We start from the raw sequence: 26,781 nt of genomic DNA, 5'->3' as shown, positions 1-26,781 counted from the left end.
AGACCCTGTATTATAGGGTTTATCTCTGATTAAGTAGATATTCAAAAGTTCTTCAAGGTAGAATTCTATGTGATATGACAGATTTCTTTAAAGCTGTGTTTGTGATAAGGAAAAGGTATGTAACTCTTTTCATGCAGGGCCCTGAATTGATGAACAAATACGTTGGAGAATCTGAACGTGCAGTCAGAGAGGTAAGGTGTTATTAATTTAACTGGAATATTAAGTGCACATGTACAGGGATGTATAACGCAACTTACTGTCTGTTTTGCTACATTATAGTCAGGGTCTTTTTGTTGCATCATGCAGTCATTGCTTTGCAGTAACTAGTTTTCACAGGCTTTGAATTATAGCAGTCTTCACTGCTTCCTGCCATATGTTGATATGATGAAGTCAGCTTGTGTATGAATTTGCTAAGAGTGGAGGGTGTTCTTGGAAGCTCAACCTTCCAATCTCTGCCCCCTTCTTTTTCCTATCCAAACTTACCAGGGGCCTGCAGCAGGCTGGTGTTGCTGTGGGTTCACTGAAGACCTTTGGCACTTTCATAGCACTATCCTTGGCACAATGATCGATGGGGAATCTTCGCTTCTAGATTCTTTTACTAGGATATTGCTTGAATGGATACATGCCTCCAATGGAGCATTCTGCCCTAATAATTCATTTATTCTAATACTGCTGATGTGCTGTTCTAGTAGAATGGAATTCAATATTTTGTGTTCAACGAGTTGCATTCATGGAATGGAGAAATATTTCCATAGCTTAGCTTTTGTTTGACAGTTTTAAAATGATAGGAATTATCCTGTTAATGCTGTAGCAGCTGGTAACTATTTTGTTTTTACCAGGTGAGCATGGAACATCCTTTGGCTAATTCTTAAAAGGTTTTGCCAACTGGTAGTATTCAAAAGTTAAAGACATTTAAAATAGTAATCCTCAGATATGCTTAGTATATGTTCAGTTAAAGTATATTTACACAATTTTTTTTTGCTGCTGTTTAGAGAATAATTGGAGGGATGCAAGCAATGCTATTTGAAATGGTTAACTCCACAGTCTACAAAAGCGCAGTCCATCGGTTGGACATTCTAGATGATCCAAGGTTGTGTCATTATGGTTTTATCTTTATATTGCAACCTATCCTGGATATCAGAGGCAAACCAAGGGTAACAACTTTATTTGTGATTATTCAACTTCTTTGGACAATCTGACAATTGTTTTGTTTTTGTTTCGTCAGATCTTTAGGAAAGCCAGAGCTGTTTCACCCTCAATATTGTTCTTCGATGAAATAGATGCCCTGGCAGTAGAAAGGGGGAGGTAAGAAAAATTATGTACAAGGTTCTGGATCTGTTACTGCTTTGTACTTTCACACGAACAAGAAGTTGACTTTTGTATCTGTTTCCCTTGCATATTTAGATGGAAATTGGTTGGTTCATTTTATTAGGGATAGAAGTGTTCTGCAAGACCTAGCAGTAATTCAAATAAGTGACTTTTTTTCTTTCCAGTAAACATTTTAAAACTTCCCTGCTTTTAAAGACTGCCAAGAGAAGGATCGTAATTTTATTGATTTTTATTGAAACAGTGGTGCTGGGGGAGACCATTCTCACCCCTGCTTCCCCACCGCCCTGGTGTTCTTTTCCTGATTGAAATTCCCCCGGAAATTACTGTTAACCCCACAGGGAAAGACTGTTTCCCTGACTGCCTTCCATTGGGGTAATAGCGTCTGTGGGGAAAATTGGATTAGGCAAATGTCACAGGTGAACGCTACCCATACTTCTGCTCCATTGTCACCAAGCATATATCCTTGATCATGCATTACATGCAGGCATGCAAGTATGCATGTGTTGGCGATGGAAATGTGATTTTCAAGATCTTTGGCTTGGAGTCAGAGCACGTCATGAGGATGTTGCCTTGCACTTTCATTAGAATAGTAAATGGCCATAGACCAGAATCCCAAACTGTATGTTTATTTAATTACACTCTACGAGCATTTAACGCTTGATGGTTTCACGCATGAGGCACAAAAGTTTATTAAAGACACTGTTTACAGAGAAACTTTTAAACAATACTCTTTGTCAAACCAAGTCTCAGGTAGACTTTTCACACCTAGCATGGATATCAGTGTCCCAAGCAGCAACACCCACCCAGCCCCTTCTAGGATTTAACGTCCCCACAGGGAATCAAAGCCAAGTTCCCTAGCTAACTCTTCTCAGATAGTCCAGCATAGTCTGCCCATAGACAATCCTTGTATCTAAGTGAGAGCCTATTCGCTCTCTGTGCCTACTGACGGATAATCGCTATCTGAGCCCACGCAGATAGGCAGAGACCCCATTTGCCCACCCAGATCAAAAGTCTGTATCTGACTGTTAAACTGCTAGGGTCTAACCTAAATTCCACACATTCTCTCCTGATTGGTTGTTGGTCTCACTGCTTCTTACTGGTTGTTGGATCACCAGGAGGCAGACCCAGGGCCTGTCTATCATAGTGCCTCGTGATGTAGTGTTTCAACATGCCAATCACTTCCATCCATTGGACATGCTGGCTTGGTGTGGCTAATGGAAGTAGGAGTCCACAGCATCTGAAGAATGCTATGCTCAATACCCCTGTTGAAAGTAAAGGAATGGCATTTCCAGAACCATTTGATAATAATGATGATGATGATGATGTGATTTCCAACTAGGTCACACAGAGTATACCCAATGAAATCAATGGACTTAAGATACTAAGTCAATGTGCTCTGAATATGACTAATGTTGGATTTCACCCAACAATAATAAGAGCTTTCTGTTTTGTACATCACCAGCTGTAATTTGCTTGTGTGACAGGGATGTAGAGTTACCAGAACAGTAGTCTCTTGCGTTAGCAGTAGCAAACTTTTAGAGCTAAATTGTCAGATCTGACGTGAGCATAGAACCGAAACAGAACACTAGCCAGTTGCTGTAATTTCTGCCCTTTGATGCAATCTGACTGTGGTGTCTCGCTATATGTTGCTATATTTGTTTCCTGCCCATTTTTATTATGACACTTATATAAACTTTTAGTCATTCTCCAGGGCACTATTAAACATGTCTAAACTAATTATTAAAGAAATTACAAACAGGAATAAACATGTCAAATACATATTTTTAATAAAGATTTTGAAACTGTGCAATGTGATGAAAAGGCTGTTATAAGGAAAAAATGAAAATGGCCAGTTTTGTCCAGTATGTTCACTGGAGCCTTAATTTAGAATGTTCCCATTCTAGCTAGGTGCACTTCCCAAACCATCATCTTATCTGGAGATAGATGGAGAAGGAGAAAACACAGCCTTGGCCTGTCCATTGGAGATAGGAGGTGTGACCTTCAGTGTTCCATTGAAGACATCCGCTCTTTGGAGAATAGAAAAGAGCAGAGCAGGACACAAATACTTTTTTGTCAAATGTGAACCATATGGGAGGTAAAATATGTAACATAGTTCTCATAAAATTCATCTGGAATTAAATGGTGTAGGAAACCAGACAAGGCACTTATTGGAAATGACCTGTTTTTACAGGCTGATTTTCCACAGTAGGAATTTGCAAATGCATTAGAGATGCTAACGATTTGCAGGCTCCAGAGATCCATTTCCTCTTCTATAACCAGACTGAGGTTTTCAAGGAAACACCTGTTGATATTGTCTCCCTAGTCCCCCTGTGCTTTTTCTACAGAACAGATTGCTGTCGTTAAACGCCCTGTGCCCTTTCCCTACAGATAACTACTTCTGGTTATAATTTACCCTATTAATTGGCAGTGTTTGTGTAAAAATATTGGAATGAAAGATACTGCAGGTGGCTTTTGTATATCAGCTGCCTTTGCACATATACAGGGCAGAAAAATGTAAATCAAGAAGCAGCTACATACACTCATGTATAATTGAAACAGAATAAAAAAATAGGCATACAGCATAAGGCTGCTACTGGCTTGGCCCTTATTTGCACTTCTGTGGAAGATTGTTACCTGACCCTAAAGTAACCCCATGCACCCCTGAAGTGCTCGTTTTGTTTGTTAATTTAATGTATACCACCCTTTGTCCTAAGGCCATGGGATGGTTTCAGTATACTAACATAAACAACATAGTGTATAACATAGTGCATAACAGAGCAGTATCCTGCTAAACATTTCAATAATAATAATAATAATAATAATAATAATAATAATAATAATAATAATTTATTATTTGTACACCGGCCATCTGGCTGGGTTTCCCCAGCCACTCTGGGCGGCTTCCACAAATACCAAAAATACACTAATATGTCATACATTAAAAAACTTCCTTGAACAGGGCTGCCTTAAGATGTCTTCTGAATATCAGGTAGTTGTTTATCTCTTTGACATCTGATGGGAGGGGGTTCCACAGGGCGGGTGCCACTACCTAGAAGGCCCTCTGCCTGGTTCCCTGTAGCTTTGCTTCTCGCAATGAGGGAACCGCCATAAGGCCCTCGGCTCTGGACCTCAGCGTCTGGGCAGAGCGATTTCTAGTAGCACAAACACCTTTGATTGCACAACAGCACTTCCTCTCATCTGCATGCCCCCCAAATATATTCTGGGAGATATCCCAAGCACCTGGAACAGATTTAGGGTGGTGGGGGCACATAGGGAGAGAACAGTAAGGGAAAGTTCCACTGTACAGCCAAAAGTGCTTGTGGTAGTAGAACTGTTTAGTTGGATAGTGCCTTGAATATCCACAAAATACAAAACATTAAAACAGTTGTTGGAGGCTGTGGGTAGTGGTAGGACTAGCTTGCGATTTCTATAAGAATTGATTGTATCTCCATCATAGTAGCTACCTCTTATTTGGTGAAACCACAGCTAAGGGAGGGTGGAAAGTGAAGGAAATTGCTACGGCGGTGGGAGGACTAAAGAATGTATGAGAAGATTTGTATGTTATTTGCCAAGTTTAATAATAAAGAATAGCGAAGGCTGTATCACTGATTTCCGAAGTGGAATTGAGCAAATAAAATGAGAGGTTTTGTTTTGAGACATTGTGGTTGTTCCTGCTGACTATCGTAGAACCACTTTGGCAGTCTTTGTTACAGTATTTAATAAATCTTCTGAAAGTAGTGGTGAATTTGGCATATATTAAATGAAACTGGCCAATTCACAGTCCAAATATACAATAAGGAACAATCTGTACTACTGAAGAAATGGATGCGTTTCCTATTTCTCTGTGGTTCTGACTAATATTGGGTTTCTTTTAGTTAGCTGCCTTTTCTTGGCATTATTTCATAAAAGACGTCTGCATTGAGGTCATGTCCACATGAATGTTCCAGATACAACTGTATGCAAGAAGGAATGTTTGTTCCTAAATAATCCTTTCCTTTTCAAAGCTTCAGATTCTTAACAAATTGTGCAGCTGCAGAGAATTATGGGTACTTGTAATTCCTTGGTATCCTGACCATGTAAAACCTAATTCCACTGACCGGTAAACTTTGCCAAGAGGAAATAGCTTGGTAATTAAACTTGAAGGTGATGAATGAACATGGTTCTGTGTAAATGCAGTCCAGACAGTCTGTTTGCTGAACTTGGGATATCTACGTGCTTTGGAAATAGGATGCTGTTTATACATGTAGGATTGTGGGGAGTTTTAGGCAATAGACATGTTTGTTCCTTTTTGTTTTTTATAAGCAGTTTCAGGCATGAAAAATTGTGGGTTGGAGAGAACACTACTGTTAAATTCCTTTTTAAAAAGTCAGTGCTTTGCTGTACATTATTGAAGGAAGAGAACTATATAAGGCACCAGTTTGCTTTCTGAGGCCAAGAAGGGGAAGCGTGTGAACAGAAGGTAACCACAGTGCTCTCAAAATTGTAGCCATTTAGGGAACAACTTTTGATTATACTTTAAATGCACATGGACATTGCGATGGGACGATGAGCTGCTTGTGCGTAAAATCCAAGTCCCTCAGAGTTTGATCAAGTTTGCAAACCTCTGTCTGTAACGGAGCCCCTTAAACATGGCTCCGTCAGTCGCTGGCAGATTCCGACAGTGGTTGCTTTCGGAATCGCTTCCAACATAAAAGCTCCTTAACGGAAACACGTCTTCTGGACTCTCTGCGTGACAGTTTCCGGCGAGGAGTGGGTGTCCCTACGGGAGGTCCTGAAACCTCCCCACTGCCCTCGCTGGAAGTGTCTCGGAGCCATCCCTCCTGCTCACTTTCCCTCAGCTCACCTCCTCTCCCCCTACTGGTTCCCTCTTCAGCTGCTGAGTCTCTCCCAACCTGTGTGAGCCCTTCCACCTCCCTTCCTTCCGATGGCAGTTCCCTGACAGACATTTATCTGGTACTTTGGTCATGCAAAATGAAGTGACTGAACGGTGAAAGAAAAATAATCAAAGGCCAAAATCTATGGTAAAATCTACAGGTTTAGCTGTAAGTAATCGGCACCAGAAAACAGTATGTAGTAAGTGTCAATTTTGTGACTTAAATTCAAATGTTACAGCTACAGTGAAACACTTACTCTATATCCAGTAGGGTAATTATATATTTTTCTTCACTTGAAGCACTTTTAACTCAGGTGGAAAGGACAAATTAAAAAGTAGCTTCTACTTTAGTTTAGATGCACATCCTTGCATGACAACAAACAACTAAGCCCTAGTGCTAGATAAGTGAGGTTCTGACTCAGTAATGTGGAATGCATAAACACCTGCCTTTTCAGAATTCAGCTTGTTTGTTGGCCCACATCCAGCCCATCACTGCCTCCAAACATTCTAGCACCTTAGCCAACTCTCCTGCTTGAGATGGAAATAAGAGATGGCTGTCATCTGCATATTGGTGGCACTTTACTCCAATATCTTGAGTTCCAGTGTCTTCAAAGAGGTGTTAAATAGCATGGGTGACAAGACAGAACTCTGTGGGACACCACAGGAAAATGCTTGTGGTGTCAAACAGTGGCCTCCCTTAACTACTTTCTGGAAGTTTGAGCAGAACGAATGCAATACAGCACTCTGAGCCGCTCCAAAAGGATACCATGGTCAAGAAAGCTGCTGAAAGGTCAAGAAGAATGACCAGGGTTGCACACTCTCCATCTCTCTCTCCTGACAAATGTCATATCCAGGGTGGCCAATTTAGTTTCAGTGCCATCACTACAATAGATCCAGATTCTCAGTTTCCTCCAACTATGAATGAAGCTTGCCTCCAAAGCGGATATTAGCCACTGGGTGATAGTTATTTAGCATTTCTGGGTCCATGGAGGCCTTCTTAAGGAGGGGCACTCCACAGCCTCTTCAAGACAGGTGGTATTTCCCCTCTCCCAGTGAAGCATTGATGACTCCCTAGACCCAGAGAGAGAGAGAAAAACCAGTTCTTGCTGGGTATAGGACTGGATAAATATTTTAGATTTTGTTTAAAATTCCAACCAGCAATCCCTGGTATTGTATTTAAATATTGATATAATATTCTGCTGTAAGAGGAATCCAGCTTGTGTCCACATTGTAGTCTGTAGTACGTCCAGATTAAACTTCAGTTGATTCTACAGTCGGCATGATTGATTACAGTTTTCAGCTTGATTAACTTCCAGGAATGCACAGAAGGAGAACTGCTGAAGGGGGGAAATAAAGAAAGGAAATGGAAAAGTGCTGTCAAGTTTCTTTCTAAAAGACAGCTGGTGCAAGCTGAATATTGGAATATTAAAACTGGTTATCTTTTTCACTGTGCATAAGCACTGCAGTATAAATACAAAGCTTATATCCCTTTGCAGAATCGTGCTATAAGGCTTGATTACATGTTACACTGAACACAGGTGCAAACTGCCTATGCATGTACAATCATTTTTTGTGAAACAGTAAATATTTTATTATTTGTACAGCTCAGTTACTGTAACCACTGGTACACAGACTCTACATTCTTTTGAATGTCACATATGAATAACTGTACAACTCAACTGTTACGTAGACAGGTTGTATTATCATTGAATATAACATGTCAACACCCCTAATGAAGCTACTGTTTAAGCAACCTCACATTTTACCATTAATGCACTTGTTTCATTAATGCATTTGTTTTCTTTATTGATACTTAAAGTGAATGAAGTTAAATACATGTTACTTACATGTACACAGGATGTAGGTTTTAGGAGTATGCAAATCTTACAGTAAAAAAAAAAAATACTGCTGAAATGCGTAACTAATAGCATATAAAACCACAATTAAAACAGTAAAAAAAAATCCCCATGCCCCCAAACCAGTAATACATACAACACGCTACAATGACACCAAAATATAATTTGTGTATAAAAACATTTTGTATACAGTAGAAGATAACTGAGGTGCCCCTTCCAAGTTTCTGGAGCAATTTATAGGTATGTCTTACCTAGCTATATGGCATATTACTCATATGTACTGTGTGTTTGGTACATATGTGGAAGAAAACATGTATACTATTACTTGTAAAGCGTGAGTTGTTATATCTTTAAATACAGATCAGGAATTTATTATTGAGTAGAGTTGATTAGTCTTGTGGTCTTTACTTGAGGAAATAGTCATTCATAAAAGTGTGAGTTTATGTTACAATAAAGGCCAAAATAGGTTTTTAGAAACTGTCTTGGCAGATGCCCATAATAGCAATTGGTAATCTTGATTGTTGCTTTTATTGAAAACAAGCACTCTGGAAAGCCTTGTCCTGCCAAAAACATATTTCACCAGAACTTGTGAGAGGAAGGAAATAAAACAGTGTGACAGTTAATTACAACCATGGTAGCTGGACTGAAAAGTCTGACCTGGCAGGTGTGCTTTGCTGACAGCTTTCCTCCTGTGAAAGCCTGACAGAAATGTCAGACTCAATACATTCTTCATACTGTGTGATTGTGGTGATTTTAGTGTGGGAGTGTGTTGGTAGGCAGGGGGTTTGGTATGTTAGGAATGTTTTACCTCAAACTTCTAGAGAAGTTAGGAATACTAGTCAAAAGATGTGTTTGGAGTTATAATTTTTCTGGAAGTAAGTTGCTTGAGGTTTTTAAAAATCATTTTCAGGTAACCATAAAATACACATGATTTTCAAGGACAATGTACAATGTGTATTAGAAGTGGAGCAAGCCAAATTTTTCTCTACTGTTCTTATTTCTCTAGATTTTTGAAGGTATAAACTGTAGAGGATAAGCTTGTTTTAAAAGGGTAAAGGTAGTTTAAAACAACAACAACAACAACAAAAACCCAATAATACTCTGGAAAGCTGTTTTTTCCAAGATCCATTTTCGCTGGAATTTGTAAAATGAAGGAAATAAAACAGTGTTGCAGTCATTTTTTACTTGTGTGTGGCCCCTTCCACACAATACATTTAAAGCAGTATCATACTACAGTGGTACCTCAGGTTAAATACTTAATTCGTTCTGGAGGTCCGTTCTTAACCTGAAACTGTTCTTAACCTGAAGCACCACTTTAGCTAATGGGGCCTCCTGCTGCCCCCGCGCCACCGGAGCATGATTTCTGTTCTTATTCTGAAGCAAAGTTCTTAACCCGAGGTAATATTTCTGGGTTAGTGGAGTATGTAACCTGAAGCGTATGTAACCTGAAGCGTATGTAACCCAAGGTACCACTGTACTTCAAACAGTTGTGACTTCCCCAGAGAGCCATGGGAACTGTAGTTGTTTTTTTAAAAAAAGGGTGATTAGGAGACCCTTATTTCCCCATACAGAACTACAATTTCCAGAGTTCCACTAAACCACTCTGGAAACTGTAACTCTGTGCAGGAACTAGAGGTCTTTCCAGACAACTTTCAGTATTCTTTGTGAGAAGCCATGGTGGTTTAAAGTGGAATGATACTGCTTTAAATGTATAGTGCAGGTGCGACCTCTCTCTCTCTCTCTCTCTCTCTCTCTCTCTCTCTCTCTCTGTGTGTGTGTGTGTGTGTGTGTGTGTGTAATAAAATTAAGGTGTGCTTTATTTTTTTCTGCACAGAACCCACACAGCTTCCCACATGGTTTCATTTGTGCTGCTAGGATGTCATATATTATCAGTGCTACAGATTATAGTATTTTGTTACTACATTTTCTCAGCATTTACCCCAGATAGCATCTTATTTGCAACTGTGACACTGTGCATTTTGGGCACCTGTGGGGTATTTTGTGAAACATACTTGATGATGGTAACATAATGGGTGGCATTCAACTAATGTGCCCTAATAAGCGCAAGCATTTCTGCTTGTGCTGTGGGTCTTCCCTCTCGCCCTGCACATGCCCTGTGCCACCTCCAAATCTGTCCCAGAGGGAACCCGAAAACAGATCTAGGAGTCCCACAGAAGGATGGAAAAAAGTACTGCACAAGCTTAGGGAACATTCACGCAGTTCAAATTGGATACAGTGGTACCTCGGTTTACAGACGCTTCAGGTTACAGACTCTACTAACCCAGAAATAGTACCTCGGGTTAAGAACTTTGCTTCAAGATGAGAACAGAAGTTGCGCAGCGGCAGCGGGAGGCCCCATTAGCTAAAGTGGTACCTCAGGTTAAGAACAGTTTCAGCTTAAGAACGGACCCCCAGAACGAATTAAGTTCTTAACCCGAGGTACCACTGTACTCTTCTCCGCCTGTGTTTCAGAAACTTGCTTGTGTGTAGCTTAGGGAGCAATTAGAAATAGAGTGGAAGATGCTCAGGTTCAGTTTAATCTATTAAACTTCCAGAGATTAAGTAGCCCCCATGGTATTACAAGAATTCAGTTTAATCAGAAGTATATAAACTCCCTTAGTAGGCCTTGCTAAGTACTCTGAAGGGCCTTGACTCTACTAAGGTTTCAGTTTATGCTCTCAGCTGTTGTGGATGATCTTCAAAGAAATTCTACATATAACTTGAGAAACAGATTCTGTGGGGATGGATAGTTAAAAATTTATCTTCTGAGTAGTTGAGATGTTAACATTTTGTGTCTCATACTGCTTTAGCAGCCATAATATTGATAACCCTCACGTAGTACAGTCATACCTTGGGTTAAATGTGCTTCAGGTTGAGCGTTTTCAAGTTATGCTCCGCGGCGACCCGGAAGTAACAGAGCTTGTTACTTCCAGGTTTTGGCACTCGCGCATGCGCAGACGCTCAAAATGACATCACGCGTGGAAGTGGCACAACGTGACATGCGCAGATGCGCTGTCGCGTCTTATGTTTTACTCAGGATGCAAACAGGGCTCCAGAACGGATCCTGCCCGCATCCACTGTATGTCTGACTTCTGGTTCCTTTCTTTTAATGTATGAATTGTGTAAAGATCACTTTTATTTTTTTGTTGGCCCTGTTTCCCTCCTTAAATCCAACCTTCAGTCTCCCAGGGGTAACAACCCACTTGTTAAGTATAACTTGTTAAGTTGGCATACCTGAACAACTCCCTTATGCTCACAGTAATAACTGTTGGATTGCTTTTAAATTAGGGGCAGGGAACATTTTTAAGCCACATTGCCCTTTGGGAAACCTTCCAAAGGCTACTTGCCAGTGGTAGATGAGGACAGTGGCAAAAGTGGGTGGAGCAGTGGACATAAATGTTATCTCTGTACAGTAGGTTAGTTTCTACATTCCAACAGCATTGTTCTCCTTCATCTAGACAAATGAAGCGTTATCAACATTCAGTGGTACATTCCACCCAAGCAAAAACATTCAAGGTGCAAAGCAGAACTAGTGGGTGAATGTGTCTTAGGGAGAATTATGAGGGCCAGACATAGAGACCTGGAGTGCCACATTGCCCCAGTCTTGAAGTGCACTCTTATGGATGGTTTGAATTTTCTTAGTGACTGGTGACAGAAGCAGGTTAATCTAGAATTCCAGATTAATCTAGACTACAAGAGCATGCTGTTGTATAAATGTTGCTGTTTGTAAACAATTCCAAGAGGTGGTCAGCTTGTTGCATTTTCCAGATAGCAACCGCTGTTTTCATTAAGTATGGGTGTCAGTGTAATTATCTAATGATTTTGGCTCAGTTTATTACACCTGCTTTTATTGTGAATTCTATAGAAAGTGGGAGTATGGAAAATCACTCTATTCAAAACTGTGGGTGGAAATAGGTCATGAAAGTTTTACAACTTTGCCTTTTTAAACACTGTGAAATCACAAAGTTGAATGTACAGTGGTACCTCGGGTTACATACGCTTCAGGTTACAGACTCCACTAATCCAGAAATAGTACCTCAGGTTAAGAACTTTGCTTCAGGATGAGAACAGAAATCGTGCTCTGGTGGTGTGGCAGCAGCAGGAGGCCCCATTAGCTAAAGTGGTGCTTCAGGTTAAGAACAGTTTCAGGTTAAGAACGGACCTCCAGAACGAATTAAGTACTTAACCTGAGGTACCACTGTACAAGATAGACAGCAATTGGAGTTGGTATTTTATCTTAAAGGCACTGTAGGAAGCTCATCATTTCACTCTTAAGTCTTGCGCTCCTGACCATTCCTCAGTAGTAACCTTTTTAAAAAGCTTGTTTCTGTCATTGCTATTGATTCCCTAAGCTTCAGACAGCTGTCATTGGACAGGTGAACAGGCACACGTGCGCACCTCACAAACATTGGCATTCTGTTTGGCATACAGTCGGGTTTGTTGACAGAAAACTGTTTTGCATCAGTTTTTGCCTGATTACTATTTCTGTAGTGCTAGGATGGTGACATCATGGTTCACAGGTCAGCTGGCGGTGGTGGGGAAGAAACGCTTATTGGCTGGATGCTGGTTTTATAAATGGGTCTGAAAGGTTAAACATAATTTGTGTATCTGAGTTGTGCTTGCGTCAAAAACCGAGACAGCTTTAATGAAATTCTTGTTGGGAAATCATGGGAAAATGGAAAAAATACATGCTTGTATGTCACCCCTCAGATTAACAGTTTATGCAGAGCTCAAACATCTGAGCACACATGCTGCTGACGCAGTTCTGGAGCAGCTGGTGGAGAAATCTCCTGCTATAAATGTCTGTCTGTCTGCATTTTTATAGGATAGCCTGTTAAGCCAAAAGGGCTTGTTTACTTGTAGGAGTCATGCTAAATATGGTGTGTAATCTGACAGCTGAGTTCCATGCATAAAGGAAAGCACGGCAGCTTTGGGCTACATGGAGGACTTAAATCTATATTAATATCAGTGTGGGCAGGGGTCTTGTACAGCAAAGGAGTACAGGGTAAATGCTTATTTGGAAAGCAATCAAAATAAACATGAAACATTGCATTTTAGGTTCCAGAAGCATATGCAAAAGGAAAGTAATTCTACTTTTTCTGTTTCCTTTCTTTTCTGGTCCTTAGTTGATTCATTTCCAATTGGGAGTTTTGACATGTGCAAGTATCTGGATACTAAATTCTGTGACTAAGTATTTGTCATCTTTCCTTCATTCCCACTTCCCACCTGTTCCAAATTTTCAGCTCCACTTAGCAGCAGTTGTTCAAGGGAGCTTTTGGAACAAACTGCACTCTTCCAGGGCATTTCTTGGGGTTGGTTATCTGTGTAGATAACACCAACTGAATAAAGTAAGAGAGCAATCCAGCTAAAGTTGATGACTTAATTCTCTGTTCTTTAGGCGAGTAAAACATGTGTCTCCTCTGAAACCAGTGGGAATTAAGACTGCACACACATTAGGGAGCAAGTCCCATTGAACTCAGTGAGACTTATTTTTGAGTGAGCATGCTTGGGATTATGTTTCAAGAAGGTTTTATTTTGTCAGGTGCCATTGCCAGAGTTTGTACTTGTAGATAAGAGACAGTCAATATGAGAAGACAAGAGTGTATCTTAGCTGCGCTATTCACTTCCCTGGTTTTGCCCCATGTGCACCCCACATTAGCTATGCCATAAATCAAAATTAGGACAATTATTGCACAAGACCCAATTGTAAATGCTACTGAGTGCAGGGCTCATAAAATGGAACAGACTCTTGTGAAAGCAAATATAAAAAGCTCATATGTCAGCAGGATCAATCTTGTAAAACAAGCTTTGCATCTGCCATTTTGTACCAATTACATATTTAAAGTAATAAATGTGGAAGTTATAATTAAATACCCAACTGCATTTTTGAACTCACTTTTTCACATGTAGTTAATAAAAAAAAAAACCCCACACAAGACACAAATAGGCTAAGTTCTGAAATCTCTTCCAGGAGAAAAATGTCTTTTCTTTTTGAGACCTAACCATTTGGTGATTTCAAAACAACATATGTATTTAACATCTGGAGCAACAGCTGTGCAAAATTAATAAGAAGGTGGTTTTATGGGTTAGCTGGCCACTGCTCAGTTTGGTCTTACATGGGGAAGGTGGAAGAAATGAATCTGTAAAAGGCCTTCATTTCACTTAGTGTTGGATGACCTGCATTGGTGGCAGAAACTAAAACACTGTCTGAGCAGCGTTTTAATGTTGCCAATACATCTTTACGAAATCAACCCATGCGAATGCCACAATAAATCACTTGCCAAGTTCTGACATACTTTGTTTTGTTGGTGTTTGGTAGCCAAGTTGGCGGGAGTTGCAGGAAAAGGATACTGGTCCCAAAACAATAGCTTCAGTTTTTAAAAAATCGGTTTCATGTTTGTGTTCTTGTTGGTAAGCCCTGTTTAAGTACATCCAAGCCATTAGTGATAATGGGCAAGGGGGGGGGGAGTCAATTACACTGATATTTTGCTGAAAAATAAACCACCAAGAAATTCATGACCTGTCAATAACTTCCTCTTTCAGAATGTGGAAAGGAACTAGGCTATCCTTGACTTGATCGCGTATCAAATAAGGAAAAGCTGATTCATCAGATTAATGTAGCACAGGGATGGAGAACCTTTGGCCCAGGGACCAAATAGAACTTCTAAGCATCTCTATTTGGCCCTTTGGATGCTGTCCAGGCCACTTGCTTGAGTGCTTTTGCCTAGCCAAACGTGTGCTTGAACAGTGGCAATGCCTCTTACTTGCTTGAAAGGAGGATGGATGTGGCGTTTGTAGAAACATTTGACTTTTGCATGCCTGGAATTTATTCTCCTGGACAAAGGTTAAGAGCCACACCATTGCTGTGCCCAGTTTTTCCTCTAGTCCCTCTCACCAGTGGCATGCAGCCCCTGGAAAGTTGCCTATGAGGGAATGTGGTCCTCAAGCTCAAGTAGTGTTTAAGAAATGAACACCCACTACTATGGCTTTTGTTTTGTATTTCCATTAGCTCTTCGAGTTCTGGGAATGTGGCAGACCGCGTCTTGGCACAGCTGCTGACAGAAATGGATGGGATTGAACAGCTAAAGGATGTGACAGTTTTGGCTGCGACAAACCGACCAGATATGATAGACAAGGTAAGAGGTTTGGGCACTTGCCCCTACTTTTGTTAAAATTACTTTATTGGAAGTGAGATGTTTTAAGATTGCAGTCAATTGTAGTCAAACATACTGAATTTTTAAAAAAGGGTTTTTGTATAAGGCTCAACAAAAACAGTTGTTCTCCTAGTTTTCAGAAGGAAGCATGGTTTGCTCCACCAGTGCTGCTGCTTCAGCATTTTTTGAAAGCAATATGCAAACTGACCACTAAGACCCCTATGCATTCACAAGGCAGTAAGATAGAGATGTTTGCTGCAGCCGGAACAGCTTTGAGCAAGTTGGTCTGCTTGGGATCTTGGGGTCCTTTGTTTCAGGATTAATGGACCATTTTGTAGAGTTAGCCAGCCTTGGAAGTACTGTATCTTGAAACCTCAGAACTAAATATATATCTCCAGTCCATGTGGGGTGAAAGGAAAATTTTCTTTCCATAGGCAGGAGGGAATTTCTCCCACACCAGTCAGTTACCTAGCCTGTGATACATGGTTGCTTTCCTCCGATAGATAAAATTGTAGGTAGTCATTCAGAGAATGTTTAAGCAAATTGTGCAATGTGTCTCTGTTCTCTCAAATGTGTTTTTGTTTAGAATTGCATCCAATATCCTAACTTTGAACCTTCATAGACATCTAGGATGATGGCTTGTTAGCCCTCCCTGAACTGAGTGCCCTTCTCTGTAAGACAGAGACAGAAATTTACCAGCAAGAATGTCCTTTTCTTGGTTTCCATCATCCATAATACCTCTGGCATCTATTTGTAATGGCAGGCTAGAACAGAAGAAGCTGTTACAACCCCAGGGAACTCTGTGATTGTTTCACAACAGGAAGTAATGTGTGTGTAGCTGAAGAATTGGATTGCTTTAGCTCCTGCTGGGTGAGATCTGAGTGTCAAACACATTAGCTGGGATGCCTAGAGCATAAGGGCTGAGAATGAAGTTGTGAGGGTTTGATTAGCTGCTTGTGCGTGAAAACGTGCTCCCTCAGAGTTTGTGCGCCCCCACAAACCTCCGTGTGTGACGGAGCTCCTCAGACATGTCTGCTCTAGTCACTAGTAGAGTCCGACAGTGGCTGTCTGCGGAAGCGTTTCCAGCAAAGAAGTTCCTTAACGGAAACGCGTCTCCTGGACTCACGGCGTGACAGTTTCCTGCGAGGTATGGGTCTCCCTATGGGAGACTCCGATACCTCCCCACTGTTCTCGCTGGAAGCCTCCCTGAGCCCTCCCTCCTGCTCGCATTCCCTCAGAGACCCACTCCTCCCCCTGCTGGTCCCTGCTTCAGCAGTTGAGTCTCTTTCATCCTGCCTGAGTCCCTCCACCACCTGATGCTCTGATGGCAGTTCCCTGACATCCACCTCCCCTCCAGGGCCCCCCTCACCCCCTCCCAATTCCTCCCCCCTGGGAGGTGAAGGGCTAAAACCCCGAAACGAATCTTCCTCATCTTCTGACGTCTCGAACAATTCTCTCCATCGATCGTCGTCCTGGCCAGCTGAATCCTCCTCCTCTTCAGAATCTGGGAACCCCTCCAACTCCTCTTCCTCGTCGGTGGTGGCAAAGTATTCCCTTCGGAACCTCGCTACAGGCTGAGGTTTACGTGGGAACCTCTGATGAAAAGTCTCTATTAAAACCTCGTCATTGACATCCTCTGCCCTAACCCAGGTGTTTTCCGACTCCGGTTCCCCTTCCCACATTACCAAATACTCTACTTGATCTCCCTTCCACCTGGAATCGAGGATCTCCGCTACATGGTAGCTGTGTTCCTTCTCCTCCATTGCTGGTCCCCTAGTGACCCTCCCCTCACTGTCTCCTCTATACGGTGACAGCAACGACCTGTGAAAAACTGGGTGCAGCTTCATGTGGTTCGGTAACCGGAGCCTGAAAGCCACCGGATTGACCTGCTGTATGACTTCAAACGGACCCAGCCTTTTGGGTCTTAATTTCTTACAACCTCCTTTGAATGGCAACCCTTGGGTTGACAGCCACACCTGGTCCCCCACCCTGATGCTTTCACCTTCCCTTCTGTTTTTGTCTGCTTGCCTCTTATATTCCTCCTTAGCCCTGTTTAAGTTGAGTTGGAGCTGGCGATGGATCGCTTCCATTTCTTCCACGAACTGTTCTGCAGCTGGAACGCTCCAGTTCTCCCCCTCCCCCCCTGGGAAGGCTCTGGGATGGCACCCGTGATTAGCCAAAAAGGGGCTCATCCCCGTGGACACGTTCTCTGCATTGTTGTAGGCAAATTCTGCCAACGCCAGCTTCTCCACCCAATCATTCTCTCTGTCATTAACATAACACCTCAAATATTGTTGGAGAACCCCATTTGCTCTTTCCGCCTGCCCGTTGGTTTCAGGATGACGGGCCGTCGAGAAATTAACCTCTACATGCAGTAAGCTCATGAGCTTCCTCCAGAACCTGGAAGTAAATTGTTTCCCTCGGTCTGAAACCACCCTCAAGGGGGCGCCATGCAACCTAAACACATTCTCTACAAACAATTTGGCGGTTTCTTCTGCTGTAACCGCATGTGAGCAGGCTATGAAGTGGGCCATTTTAGTTAACAGGTCTACTACAACCATGATGGCTGTTTTCCCTCTAGACCTTGGCAGATCAGTCATGAAATCTATTGCCACTGCTTCCCACGGTCTCTCAGGTGTGGGCAGTGGTTCTAATAAACCAGCCGGCGCCTGCCTCTCCCCCTTGGCTCTTTGGCATTGTTCACACCCTCTCACATACTCCCGCACATCTTCCCTGACCTTGGGCCACCAAAATTCCCTGGTAACCAGCCACATGGTTTTGTGTTGCCCAAAGTGCCCTGCTGTGGGGCTATCGTGCAGCTGCTTGAGTACTTTCTCCCTCAATTCCCCTTCAGGTATATATAACGCTCCCTTATAATACAATGCCCCATTTCTCTCCTCAAAACCACCGGGTTTGTCTTCCTCCCCTCTGAGATCCCTGAGTTTCCCCTGGGCGTATGCATCCTGCACCGTACCCTCTACCAATTCCCTTTGCCCCACCAAAGTCGCCCCACACACCCAGCGGTCCTCTGGAATGATATGGGTTTCTTCGGGTGCTCCCTCCCCCTCCAAATATTCAGGTTTGCGTGAGAGAGCGTCCGCCCTAACATTCTCTGGGCCTGGCACATAACAAATCTCAAAGTTAAATTTGGAGAACTCTTGGGCCCATCTCAACTGCCTTTGGTTGAGCACTCGCGCCGTTCTCCAGTACTCTAGATTTTTATGGTCCGTGCACACTTGCACTTTATGTTGTGCACCAACTAGCAGATGCCTCCATCTCCGGAACGCCTCATGAATAGCAAGCAGTTCTCGGTCGTACACCGTGTAGTTCCTCTCGGATTTGTTCAGCTTCCGCGAGAAGAAGGCACACGGACGCCACTCCGACTCCTCCTTCCCCGGCTGCAGAAGAAGCACCGCCCCTATGGCTCTGTCAGATGCGTCTGTTTCAACCCTTAGCTTCTTTCGTAAATCCACATGCAGAAGTTGTTCTTCAGAGGCGAAGGCCCTTTTCAGTTCCTCAAACGCTCGCTCCGCCTCCGCCGTCCATACAAACTTCTTCTTACTGCTGAGACAGTCAGTGATGGGCGCCGTCAGATGGGCGAAGTTGCGGATGAACTTACGATAAAAGTTTCCAAACCCTAGGAACCTCTGCACATCCTTCTTGGTTTTGGGTGTTTTCCATTCCAGCACTGCCTGTACCTTGCCGGGATCCATGGCCAATCCCTTGTCTGACAGGCGGTACCCCAGGAATTCCACCTCCTTGGTATGGAACCGACACTTCTCCAGTTTGACCCACAGCCTGTTGGCTTGCAGTCTGCTCAACACTTCTCTGACGTCTCTCACATGTTGCTCCTCATTCTCAGAATACACCAACACATCATCTAGAAAGGCAACGCAATTCTTGTAGAGCAAAGGGCCCAGCACGTGGTTCATAAAAGATTGAAAACACGCGGAGCCTGCTTGTAATCCAAATGGCATAACGAGGTATTCAAACGCCCCCAAAGGGGTAAACATGGTGGTTTTCCATTCATCCCCTTTCCTTATGCGTATCAGGTTGTACGCCCCCCTTAGATCCAGCTTTGTGAAAATCTTTCCCTTCCTCACCATGGTCAAAATATCATCAATTCTGGGCATAGGGAACGCCACCGGTTCAGTCACTGCATTCAGCCGCCTAAAATCACATACAAGTCTCGGCTTGTCCGCATTTTTTTTGTCCACAAAGAACACTGGGCTCCCCCCTGCTGCTTTGGACTCTCTGATGAAGCCTCTCTTCAGGTTCTTGTCAATGAACCCTCGCAACTCCTGCATTTCCCTGTCTGACATGGCATACAACTTGCCCACGGGAAGCTGTGCTCCAGGGAGTAAATTGATCTGACAATCAAAGGGTCTATGAGGTGGTAGTTGGTCAGCTTCCTTCTCGCTGAACACGTCGCTGAGATCTGCATACTGTGGTGGTACCTTCACCTTCCCCATTACTTCAGTCCCTGCTAGGGTGGCTTGGGCCCCTACTGAACCCTTCTCCCCTTTGCAGTGTTCTAGGCAATGTGCTGAACCAAAGGACACCACTCTTTGATGCCAGCCAACCAGCGGATCATGTAGAGCTAGCCAGCTCATTCCCAAAATAATGGGAGCGCCTCCCAGGGTGGCCACATTAAACGCTATCAGTTCTGTGTGCCTTGCCACCCTCATTATCATTGGGACAGTCTGCAAGCGGACTCCTCCTCCCAACAACTCCCTGCCATCAATCGTGGTCACCTGCAGGGGGTTGCTTAAAGGGATGGTCTGTATCTGGTGTTCAGCAGCAAACTCCTTGCTCATAAAATTGCAGGAGCTGCCTGAGTCCAATAGCGCCTTTATTTTTAGGGGGTGCCCATTCTGCAGCTCTAGCGACACTTCAATCACTAGAGCAGGTCGAGGAGCTTCTGGCACGGGCACTTTCACTGCTCTTTGGCCTGGCTGCAGTGCCCCAATTGTGGCAACCAGGCGTTGGCTTTTACCTGCTCCGCTCCCCCTTCTTCTCCCCCCTCAACAGCTCCCACCATCCCTTGCCATTCCTTCCTCTGGGGGCAGACTCTGGCAAAGTGGCCTGGCTGTTGGCAGAGATAGCATTTCCGGGGGCCCTTTCCCTCCTTCTTAGCTCCCTCGCTGGTTTTTGAAAATGCGCGCGCGCGCGCTGTTCCGATTTCCATCGGCTCTGCCGGCGGGAAAGCTGGCTCAGGAATGTCTGGAATGCGGAACTCCTTCCAACGTTCCCCTCTCCCTTCCCGCCTCTCCAAGGCTCTTGCCTCCTGCCGCGCTCCTATGGTCAGCGCAGATTTGGTCAGCTGATCCATAGACTCCGCCCTGGGGCTCCGTGCCAGCTCGTCTTTCACCCCCGAAGAAAGACCTTCTTCAAATAGCATTTGAACGGGTGCCGCCGATAAATCCCAACTCAGTCTGTGAATCAGCATGGTAAACTCAGTCCAATATTCACGGACAGATCGACTCCCCTGCTTACAAGCCATTAGCTGTCTGCGCACCACCCCTTCCTCAATATCGCTGGAAAACATGATATCCATTGCACGAAAGAACTTCATTGTGTCCTTTAGTATGTCATTGTGCGTTGCCATTAGGGGTCGAACCCAGTCTCTAGCCCCTTTCTCAAGATGCCCAATTACAAAAGCAACTCGCGATTCCTCATCAGGGAACTCATCGAACTGCACATTAAGGGCATATTGCATCTCTGTCCTAAAAGCATGGTAGTCCTTGGGGTCCCCCCCAAATTTCTGCACCAATCCTGGTACCTTTCTGGGGAATTGAGTGGCTCTCCCCTTCTTGTCTGCATCCTGAGCCCTTCTCTCCTCCAGCCTCGCCGTCTGCAGGGCCAGTTGAACCTCCAACGCTCGGTATCTATCTTCCAAGCTTGGACCAGCTCCAGCCCCTGCTCCTCCGGTTCCGGTTGGTTCGCTCATGATGCCTTCTCTTGCACAGGCAGCGTACAAAGACTGTCGGACTGCTGTGAGGGTTTGATTAGCTGCTTGTGCGTGAAAACGTGCTCCCTCAGAGTTTGTGCGCCCCCACAAACCTCCGTGTGTGACGGAGCTCCTCAGACATGTCTGCTCTAGTCACTAGTAGAGTCCGACAGTGGCTGTCTGCGGAAGCGTTTCCAGCAAAGAAGTTCCTTAACGGAAACGCGTCTCCTGGACTCACGGCGTGACAGTTTCCTGCGAGGTATGGGTCTCCCTATGGGAGACTCCGATACCTCCCCACTGTTCTCGCTGGAAGCCTCCCTGAGCCCTCCCTCCTGCTCGCATTCCCTCAGAGACCCACTCCTCCCCCTGCTGGTCCCTGCTTCAGCAGTTGAGTCTCTTTCATCCTGCCTGAGTCCCTCCACCACCTGATGCTCTGATGGCAGTTCCCTGACAGAAGTGATAGTTTGTGGTTTGTGATGGCACCCTGGTGTTTCTGACAGCTCATCCCAGCAGTGTGCAGCAGTTGCATCCTCAAGTGCCCTATTTGCATGAGAATGACAGGATGTGATTGGACAAATGAAGATTAATGAGAGAGTGTAGTGTCAGTGTGCTATATTGTCTTTAGATTCATGGTCTCTTTGTTTCATTACCAGTGAGAAACTTCAGTGCAGCATGGAACAGAAACTGGGGAAATATAGTGAATGAAAAATATGACCAGAGTTTAGATCTGGTTTCATTTAAAACCAAACCATATTCATCCTGAAATAAAATGCAAAATATATGTACTTGCATGTAAAACAGAGGATATCCACATCAGACTGTGTTCATGCATCCAAGCTTCATAGATTAGGGGCATCATATTGGTTTTTCTGTCATCTGCATAGCAGAATAGACTCCTCTAGAATCAGGGTGGTGCTGTGCACACGCTAGTAGCATTATCAAAAAATTCTCTCACAGTGTACTGTACCTACATTTTGGGGAAATTCTTCCTTAGTGTCTGCTTTGGTATTAATTTGTTGAACCAGGAGTTGAAAATTCTCATTCTGCTGCCCTGTCAATTGGATCAGATATAGAAAGGTTGCTTCTTCTAGTTGGTTCAAAGAAAAGTTGTTGCCTCTTATTATGTTATGAAATTTATTATTCCAGTAAAGGTAAAGGGACCCCTGACTGTTAGGTCCAGTTGCAGACGACTCTGGGGTTGCAGCACTAATCTCGCTTTATTGGCCGAGGGAGCCAGTGTACAGCTTCCGGGTCATGTGGCCAGGATGACTAAGCCTCTTCTGGCAAACCAGAGCAGCGCACGGAAACGCCGTTTACCTTCCTGCCGGAGCGGTACCTATTTATCTACTTGCACTTTGATGTGCTTTCGAACTGCTAGGTTGGCAGGAGCCAGGGACCGAGCAACAGGAGCTCATCCCGTTGCGGGGATTTGAACTGGCGACCTTCTGATCGGCAAGCCCTAGGCTCTGTGGTTTAGACCACAGCACCATCCGCATACATATTCCAGTATGCGTTGTATTTGGCTTGCTTTTAAATCCTAAGAGATATTCTGTGAAAAGATAAATGAAACGTTACAATGCATTTAAACCTCAAGGGTTAATTACATCAGCCTATCAACTGCTGCTAGTTAATTTCTCATTCATATTTGAGTTACTAATTTTTTTGTGGTAAATGGCTGAATTCAAACAGGCTAAAAATATTGGTATTTGTAACACTTCTGAATGATGGAGTGTTCTGAGTTATTGAAGTCACCAACTTGGACCATTATGTTTTCATGTCTATTTATTCCTCTTTCTCTTGGAACCAGTATAGTAACAACAATCTTCATTATTGGCATGTTTAAAAATATTGGTTATTAAAGGTGTGCATACAATACAAACCGTACCACTAGATGGAAGCAAGGGAAGCAACTTCCAATATCACATAAGTGAATGGTTCTTGTCTTGGAGTGTATTTTAAATTTCTTTATACTCTGTACCCATAACAAATGTTTCTAAATCTTTTTATTTTTACCAACACATTTTTTTTGAAAAAGTTCTTGTAAATTCTCTTACTACTTCTGCTATAAGATCAAAGCTACACCTCACACTCTCTCTGCAGAGGCCATTCACAGGTGGGAAGTGAAATTAAAAACCTCTCTCTGAAAAAGACCTGTTAGATTTTACTTGGAAGACTCTTATCTGGTGCTGATCCAATGTCCAAAAGACAGTGGAGCTGTGTTAGTGGAGTTTAGTGTTAATTAAAAGTAGTTTAGTTTTGATGAAAAATAAAAAGTGAGTGATTTGGCAGAATCAGTAACAAGTTTTTAAGTTTTTGCCTCCAGCGAAAAAGCAGTCTTTCCTTTTGAGAAACATCAAAGTTCTGCCTGTCTGGAGGCTTATGAAAGAAATTCAAATATTCAAGTTTTATGGGTGAACTAGTAAAGGGAAAAGGAAAGAATTTCAATACATAAGTTATCTGGCAACATGTTGAAGTTGTCATAAATCAGGTAATCTGAAGCTGTAAACATGTTCAGCATTTGTTTCGTCTGGAACAAATTGTGGTTATTGTATGATGCTCATTTATGTATTTCTATTTGGTTTTTCAGTCTTGCATCTGATTGGTAAATGCAGTGTTAAGTGCTGTTGGTTGCAGGACAATTTTATCATCAGCTTTACATAAGATGTGAGGAATAATTTATTTCTTATAATTTTCTGTCATGGTAGTGGTCCTGTAAGTTGAATATAGCAATGAAATTAGCTTCACAGCAGAGATATGGACTGAATATGCCTATGCCACTCCTGAATCAAAAACATATTAATATGAACCTCCCAGGCAGACCCATGAAGAAATGAACAATTTCACTCCCTTTTCACTCCTTTAGTCATGAAAGTGACTTTTAGAAGGTATCCTTGTGGCAGCAAAGCAATGTTGGGAGAATTTGAAGTAACATGTGTAACACTTAAACTAAGTGTTTGACAGAGAATAGGAGTGACACACTACTGTTCTAAGAGTGTGCAATTTGGATTTGTATACCATTATGATTGTGATACCCATCTGTGTGAGCTGTCTGTTGGCTGCCACCTGCTTTCTGCCTTCAAACCTCTGTGCCGTGCAACAGCGTTGTAAAATGGCGCCACTAACTGCATGTGACAGCGGTGATTGTTTCTGCCACATTATCTTCACCTCATTGTTGCAGTGCTGTACTTTACTTGGCTCATGATGTTAGTGTGATGTCATAGGCTATGTGATAAGCTTGTGAAGTTAGGGCCTGAGAACTTTGTCTTTTCCCTGAAGTGATGGCTTCCTTTTATTGGTAATACTTGAATACATCTCACCCTTTTGAGTATTTGGGAATATTGATCTAAGGACTTTAGAACTGGAAGTTTGTTATAATGTGTCTGTGTGCATTACAACTTTCAGCACAAAGAGCAGTACATCATTATTTCTAATTGCAGTGTTGTTGTTTCTGAAGTATCAGAGGTCATTGTTGTGTTTAAAAGTATTATCACAAAGTCTAAGAATCTTGCCTATCAAGGTTCTTACTGGGTTGTTGTTGTTTTTAAGTACTAAATATTTTTTCTCATATTTTTCTTATTTAGTATTAGTTTCCTTTATGTTTATGGGCTTCCTTTAGAAAAAAAAATCAGCCTGGCTTCATTTGAACGTCAGAAAACTAGTTTATAATGTTTTAGAAACCCTGTTAAACTTAGACTCGGGGTATGTGTGCTTGTGGAAACAACAGAATTTCATTGATTCTGACATGACATCTGAATTAAAATATTTTCACATGGCACTGAAAACTGAGCAAATATCAAAACCTTGATGCTGTGGGAGACGTGTCTCATGTCACCATCCATCAGTAGGGCTGGTGGAGTGGGGAACGTGGAACAGGGCCTTTGTAAATTACCTTGTGAGGAGTCAGGTTCATACTAGAAACTGGTGTGTGAGGTAATCAGGTCTTTGACAGTTAAGGTCTTAAATAGCAAAACCAGCACCTGTTTTTGAACTGGGATTGGAAGCTTTCCAGGAACAATGAGGTCCAGCATCTTGATAGACTAAGAATAGTCTAATTAAATAATAGGGCAGAGTTAAGGCAGGTTTTAGACAATTCCTTAATTTAAATAAGGAGTGTGCTAGGAGACAAGAAATATTATTGGTTGTGATATGGCCCCACTGAACTCTGTCAGCACTGTGTTATTGACATCAGCAACAATTTTGCCTGTAGGGTGTTCCTTATTTATTGATTGTATGCTGACATTCATAAAGGTGTCTGAATTGTTTCCAGTGGAATTTTCAGGGTGCTTTCTTTAAGCATAGTAAATAAATATTTCCAGGTGTGCAGAAGTAATCCCCCCCCTTCCAACCCTTCAACTGCGAAGGTACAGAGAGTGTGGTAAATCAGCCTTGAGGCTGCTGAGTTGTTGTCTCCCCCCCCCCCCTTCTTTGTGGTGACAGTTGAAGAGCACAGTGACTTTTTCACTTTAGATTTATTATCTGCCAGACAAAACAAGGTGGTAGAAGAACTTGTTGGGCTGCATTTGTAAGCTTTCACAGCCATACCATAAAGACTTGGATAAATGTGGCTGCTTTTCTCCATAAAAGCATATACAGATAAATGAATTTATTTGTGAGTAAGATTATATGAAATTAAATTCAAGTACAGTGGTACCTTGGATTAAGTACTTAATTCGTTCCGGAGATCCGTACTTAACCTGAAACTGTTCTTAACCTGAAGCACCACTTTAGCTAATGGGGCCTCCTGTTGCTGCCGTGCCACCGGAGCATGATTTCTGTTCTTATTCTGAAGCAAAGTTCTTAACCTGAAGCACTATTTCTAGGTTAGTGGAGTGTGTAACCTGAAGCATATGTAACCTGAAGCGTATGTAACCTGAAGCGTATGTAACCCGAGGTACCACTGTAGAGTAAAACAGAGCAGAAAGCACCTCTCACAGCAACATATTAATGTACTTTTCAGATAAATGCTTACGTATAAAATATTTTGTTGCAGTCTACATAAAGCTTTCTGAAAAGGCCTATTGATTTATGTTGCTTCTAAGCCTTCTAAGGTGACTGGATGCAAAGTGTCACGAGACATTTACACTATTAATAGTTGTACAAAAGAAGGAATTTTATTAGGTGGAACTGGTTATGTGGGAGTCAATGAACCTGATGAAATCTGCCTCTTTTAGTCCTACTTTTCTCTGATTCTGGTGACTTTGCTAAAAGGGCGGGCAATCCACAAGACTCCAGATGACAGACAACAACTCCCATCAGCCCAGCCAGCATAGGATGATTGGAGTTAGATGATGCGAATTGTAGTCCTCCAACATCTGTGGGCTACAGCTTTCCAATCTCTGCTCCACTATGAATTTCTGTTTGAGATACCAGGCTGTTCCTAGGAGAACAAGTTCTTCCATCTGGAGCAGTGCAAAGGCAAAATAGTGATGTCAGAATGTACTTGTATGGATTTTGCTTTATCTTCTGCTGCTCGCTACTCAGCAGTGAAATAGGAATTCAAGTCTCAATGAGGATGTGAGTGCATACAGGGAATTCTATGACAAAGAAAGGTTGCCTTTGCTAACAGGTGAATTTCACCTTTATTTGCAAGCATTTTAAAAAACTGTTCGAGCCTTTAAA

The 26,781-nt window shown here is 42.7% G+C and overlaps 1 protein-coding gene across 4 annotated transcripts in view; it reads left to right on the top strand.

Moving 5' to 3' along the window:
• The window catches only part of AFG2A (AFG2 AAA ATPase homolog A), a 175,643-nt gene that overhangs the window by 34,292 nt on the left and 114,570 nt on the right, over nucleotides 1-26,781 (top strand). For all 4 annotated transcript variants that reach the window (XM_081208065.1, XM_081208064.1, XM_081208067.1 and 1 more), the window contains exons 12-14: nucleotides 138-191; nucleotides 1,226-1,305; nucleotides 15,068-15,194. In XM_081208065.1, the coding sequence (XP_081064191.1) occupies nucleotides 138-191; nucleotides 1,226-1,305; nucleotides 15,068-15,194 (261 nt within the window). The remainder of the gene's footprint in view (nucleotides 1-137; nucleotides 192-1,225; nucleotides 1,306-15,067; nucleotides 15,195-26,781) is intronic.

This window comes from Podarcis bocagei (assembly GCF_964188305.1).
Source record: "Podarcis bocagei genome assembly, chromosome: 9".
In the NCBI taxonomy this organism is placed as follows: Eukaryota; Metazoa; Chordata; class Lepidosauria; order Squamata; family Lacertidae; genus Podarcis; species Podarcis bocagei.
Note: the sequence above shows the minus strand (reverse complement) of the source record. Positions and strands in the feature narration are given on the sequence as shown.